This window comes from Monopterus albus, unplaced genomic scaffold (assembly GCF_001952655.1).
Source record: "Monopterus albus unplaced genomic scaffold, M_albus_1.0 scaffold324.1, whole genome shotgun sequence".
NCBI lineage: Eukaryota > Metazoa > Chordata > Actinopteri > Synbranchiformes > Synbranchidae > Monopterus > Monopterus albus.
In genome coordinates, this window is record NW_018128204.1 from 432,004 (window position 1) to 436,764 (window position 4,761).

Below are 4,761 nucleotides of genomic sequence, written 5' to 3' on the forward strand. Positions count from 1 at the left end.
AGCACCTTTGGGATGAATTGGAAGGCCCAGCTGTAAGCCAGGCTATATCCCCTAATATCAGTGCCGACTTTACTCTGATTGAATGGGACCAAATCCCTGCAACCATCTACCAAAATTCTGTATGAAGCCTTCCCAGGCTGCTGTTACTCATATATTGGAGAAAATGCAGCTGTCTACATACTTTTGGTTATAATAAGGATAATCACCTTTATTTGGCCAAGTATGTTACACACACAAGGCTTTCGTTACAGAACTGAGGCAGCCATCTGCGGCGCCAACTTGGGGTTCAGTGTCTTGCCCAAGGACACTTCAACATGTGGACTGTGATTCAAACTTGCAACCATCTGGGTGGGAGGTGATCGCTCTACCCACTGAACCACAGTCACCTCATGTAGTATATCTTATTTACCATTATGAAAGGATGGATGTGATAAATCTAGAGAATCAGTAAACATTCATTTGCTTCTCCTCCTCACCAGAGAACACTCTAGGGCAAAGATGGCAGCCGGTCCCGTCTTCTCCAGCGGCTCCATGCGGCACCTCCACCTGCGCCTTCTGAAGCTGTCTGTCTTCCTTGGCTTCAGGTGGAACCTCCAGCCAAACAGCGAGGTGTACTCCCAGCCCTCTCTTTCTGTCTCGTCTGGACGCTGCTGTGAACACACACACAAAATTGATGAGGTGTCACATCAAATAATGTGCTGCTGTATTGTTTTCAATGTAATACAGGACATGGATGACTTATAATTTTGAGTTTTAATTTTGATTTTATATACTGTACATACTTTTTCTGTTTTGGGGTTGTAATAGGACTAGGTTTGTGTGTGCTCCGCAGGTTTAAGCCACTTTTTTTTTTACATGAATTTCAAATGTAGTCCATTAGTTATCTTTCTAACCAAAGGCATAAAGTCATAAGTTATGACGAAGAAGAATTTATTAAAGGGGCAGGGGTGCAAGCAAAAGCTCATCCTCTGTTGTTCATTTGTGCCACTAGACTGCTCTCTAGTGGTCAGTTAAGGTAACTTCAACTACTCAGTAGAAGATGATATGATGATAATTGAAGACTGAGGTGAAAATTTAGCTAAAGAATGTGTTTATTAGATGAACTAAGCAAGGAAAGCACATTGAAGGGCAAGGGAAGGGGAAAAACAGCTGCAACCTGTCTGTAGGTCTACTGCCATTTTCAAATAAAATACCAAAAAATGATGTAAAACTGTCTGTATAGATACTTTTCTGAGAGCATCCGTCTTCTGCCGGTCTCGTCGTCTCATCCGTATCCATCGTCTTCGTCGATTGGTGTGGTACATCTTCTCTGCCGGAACCCACGACTTGGGACGACGATCTGGGGGGATGGTTATGCTGTACTCCCAGCCTGAACGTGCATACACAGAGTGGTACTTATTAGTCCTGTGTTTAATTTAACTCTTGCTTTTGAAGGAGATGTTTTCTTGCACATGGGCACCTTGATCATCCACAGCCCTGTTGAGATCTTCGCTCCACTCCACCTCCTCCCACACCCAACCAGGAGGGCATTCCACCTCATCCTTTGGCACTGCTTTCTCCCCATTCTGGCACACACACACACACACACACACACACACACACACATTTTAGTTGTATATAGTAGAGACCATAAAAGCTATAATACATGTCCAGAAACACAAACACACGCACCACATCAGTGTACCCCTCTGGCATACAGATCCACTGTCCACCTGGCAACCTCATCTGGTTTTCAAACACTTCGTCTGTGAAGGTCATATGACCAGCATCCACATCAAACAGCATTCTAAAGGATTATCAACACAGACAGAAACACACACACACATGAATACACATGCACAATCTGGATATGTCCATTGCATTAAAAGCCCATGTGTAAACTCCCATATCAATGTCTTATTCACTGACAGTTCGAACTCAACATATACTCACAGAAACACATACCACGTGAATTACCTGATAAAAAAATGACAAGAATAGTGACTGAAAGATGAAAGAATGTGTGCTGTTCTGATGTTCATCAGAGAAACACACACACATACACACACACGTGCAGGCTTACGTCTTCACTGGGCTGATGTACCAGTCACCAGCCCAGGCCCAGCCAGGAGAGGGTTTAAAGCTCTCTTTGGGCAGTTTAACTCTTCCAGTGACATCGCTGAATTTGGGGTAGGTCAGACCTGTGGTTCCCCAGCTGCCCACCAGGGCGAGTCGGGTCTGGTTTTCATACTGCAGAAAGAGAAAGAGAGAGAGAGAGAGAGAGAGAGAGAGAGAGAGAGAGAGAGAGAGAGACATTTAGCTGGGCTGTTGTGATTGGCATCATCCTAGTTGTTGTAACCATGGTCCAGTATAAATATACATCCATAAAAATAAATCAGGAGAGTATATACAGTGCACAGGATCTTTGCATCTTCACATCCAGCAGCAGTACTGTGTGCATCTTACCGTCTCAGCAAAGACAGACAGTTTTCCTTCAGCGTACTGGTTAAAGTGTTTGACATCTGCAGACAATCCAAACCACACTTTGATTCTCAGCTGACCGGGAAGTTTGGCTTCTCCACCGTTGCCCTGTGGGTACTGAACAGCACACATATAACAGGACAGTCACACCCTACTACTGAAAACAAAATGCATGTGTGTGTGCCTGTGTACCTTAAGGAAGATGGTCTGCAGCTGTCCACAGTGCTTCCCACAGTGCTGCTGGGAGAAGATCACAGTGTGTGCTGGGATGCGGTGGTACGCCACCCTGCGGTCACCCTGCAGCATCCATATCACTATATCTGGAAGACTGTTCTGGGGCTGGACAAAAGACATAGGGTAGTGTATGTGTTTATGCACTAATATAATGATGCATTCACTTTTAATTGTGTAGGTGGCACCATAGTGGTACAAGACGGTTACCTACCTTGTATAGCCTACTTCTCTAACCCAGCTACTGTAAGCAGCTCTAACTGATTACTACAAAAGTCCATGTGAAGCTGGCTGGGAGCATAGAAACACACTCACCTCTTCAGCCATGGTCTTCAATCTGTTGACCCAGTCCTCAGCCTGCTCCAGCACTGTGGAGAGCTCAGTGGCCGGTCCGTGTTTGAGAGCGAGTGCTGCTGCAACAATCTGCTGCAGATGCAAAATACGGATGTGTCTCAGGGAGCGGTCCAAAGGGGTGGAACACTGCCACTGGTCAATAGAGGGCAGCTCTTCACTGGAGACAGAGAGGGAGAAAGACAAAACAGAAATACAGTAACTGTTCAGTGCTTCAAGTGGGTGAATGTAAAAGTACTTCAGTAAATAATTTAACAATTTGCAAGGCAAAAAGAGAAGATGACACTACAAAGAACAACACTTTTCTGTCTAGGTCTGTTTGAATGTTATCTGATAAAGTTATGACTAAAGGTTATGTAGACGAATGACCTTTACTCATAGCTTTCTACATACACAAGCCTTGACTAACATTACACAAGAGTTACCTGCAGTCTGCGATGAGCTGATCCAACAGCTCCACCACTCGCAGCTCCACCTCCTCCAGGTCACTGCCTGCCTTCACTTCCAGCTGCACCCGCTGCAGGTTTGCCTCCTGGACACACACACACACACACAAACATGTTAAGGTGGTGAATGCTCTACATATGAAGAAGGTATAAATAGTTCGCACCAGTCTGTCTGTGATTGCCAGCAGCATGTTGAGAGCCTCAATCCTCGGTTTGACATCTTCCCACTCTGAAGACAGAACCACCACCGGCTTAACGTTTCCCCACGGGAGGTAATAGTAGTGGCAACCTGGAACACACACACACACACACACACACACACACACACGTGCATAAATGGTAAAGTTAGCAACAATATTATTATGAAAATCATCAAATCATTGTTTTTAAAATGATGATCCTGAACAATCAGTAACATTTTGCAGCAAACTAACCAGGATTAAATAAAAGTATTATAGTATAAGTATAATAATTTTTTAAAATACAGTTCGATAAGATCTTCTAAACCAGTGCTTCCTAAAGGTTTGTCTTTACTACAAATTTAAATGTTTGGAGATTTCACGTGGACTTCACTGGCACCAATTATGACCTAACCTTTGACCTCTGATTTGAAACCTTTGACCTACCGTCAAACACTGCCCTGCTGTACTGGGTGGTGGAGGCCAGAGGGAGACAGGTGTGGTCAAACTTGTTGCCGTAGTTACCAATGCTGACCTCAAACTGGATGGCATCATCAACATCCTGGAGGAGTGTGGCCGAGTAAAATGCTACGAAGAGTGAGAACTTCCTCTTCCTGAGAAACTTCTGTAAGAGGGAGAAAAAGACTGAAAAGGTGCGATAGATGGATGGATTAGAAATCTATCTTCCTATATCTTCAGGTTAACATCCTCCTTTCCTCTTACCTCCACAATGAGCAGATCATCTGATGGGATGTCTTCTGTTTTCTGTTCTGGCTTGTCCACCAGTTTCGTGGTTAGCTCTAGTAAAACCCGACCTCGATACGCCACGCCCTCCCCCTGACAGAAAGACAGACAGAAGATGAAGAGGGGTTGTCAAGGTTTACAGTTTGAAACATTCTCATATACTGTGCAGTAAAGTGCAACATGGATCATTAAAACAAGCAGCTGCCAGTCACTACAAACTCCTACTGTACAGTAAAACACTATTCAAAGCCACAGAGCTTTATTTCAAATTCTAGCGGACAGCCCAAAGTTTCCAAAGATAACTAAGATGTGAGGTTGGATTCTGGAGACATCTGGATAACATCTCCAGC

General features: G+C 44.3%; 1 protein-coding gene across 10 annotated transcripts in view; it reads right to left on the reverse strand.

Annotated features, from left to right (window-relative positions):
- The window catches only part of dysf (dysferlin, limb girdle muscular dystrophy 2B (autosomal recessive)), a 71,280-nt gene that overhangs the window by 47,340 nt on the left and 19,179 nt on the right, over positions 1 to 4,761 (reverse strand). For 9 of the 10 annotated variants that reach the window (XR_002276934.1, XM_020624280.1, XM_020624277.1 and 6 more), the window contains 12 exons: positions 4,391 to 4,504; positions 4,115 to 4,292; positions 3,653 to 3,777; positions 3,468 to 3,574; positions 3,007 to 3,202; positions 2,653 to 2,799; positions 2,446 to 2,577; positions 2,063 to 2,229; positions 1,672 to 1,786; positions 1,460 to 1,565; positions 1,227 to 1,369; positions 477 to 650 (listed from right to left, as the gene is read on the reverse strand). Coding sequence is in view for 9 of the 10 variants with exons in the window: in XM_020624280.1 (XP_020479936.1) it covers positions 477 to 650; positions 1,227 to 1,369; positions 1,460 to 1,565; positions 1,672 to 1,786; positions 2,063 to 2,229; positions 2,446 to 2,577; positions 2,653 to 2,799; positions 3,007 to 3,202; positions 3,468 to 3,574; positions 3,653 to 3,777; positions 4,115 to 4,292; positions 4,391 to 4,504 (1,704 nt within the window). In the remaining variant the exon portion in view is untranslated. The remainder of the gene's footprint in view (positions 1 to 476; positions 651 to 1,226; positions 1,370 to 1,459; positions 1,566 to 1,671; positions 1,787 to 2,062; positions 2,230 to 2,445; positions 2,578 to 2,652; positions 2,800 to 3,006; positions 3,203 to 3,467; positions 3,575 to 3,652; positions 3,778 to 4,114; positions 4,293 to 4,390; positions 4,505 to 4,761) is intronic. The other variant, XM_020624274.1, reaches the window with a different exon arrangement.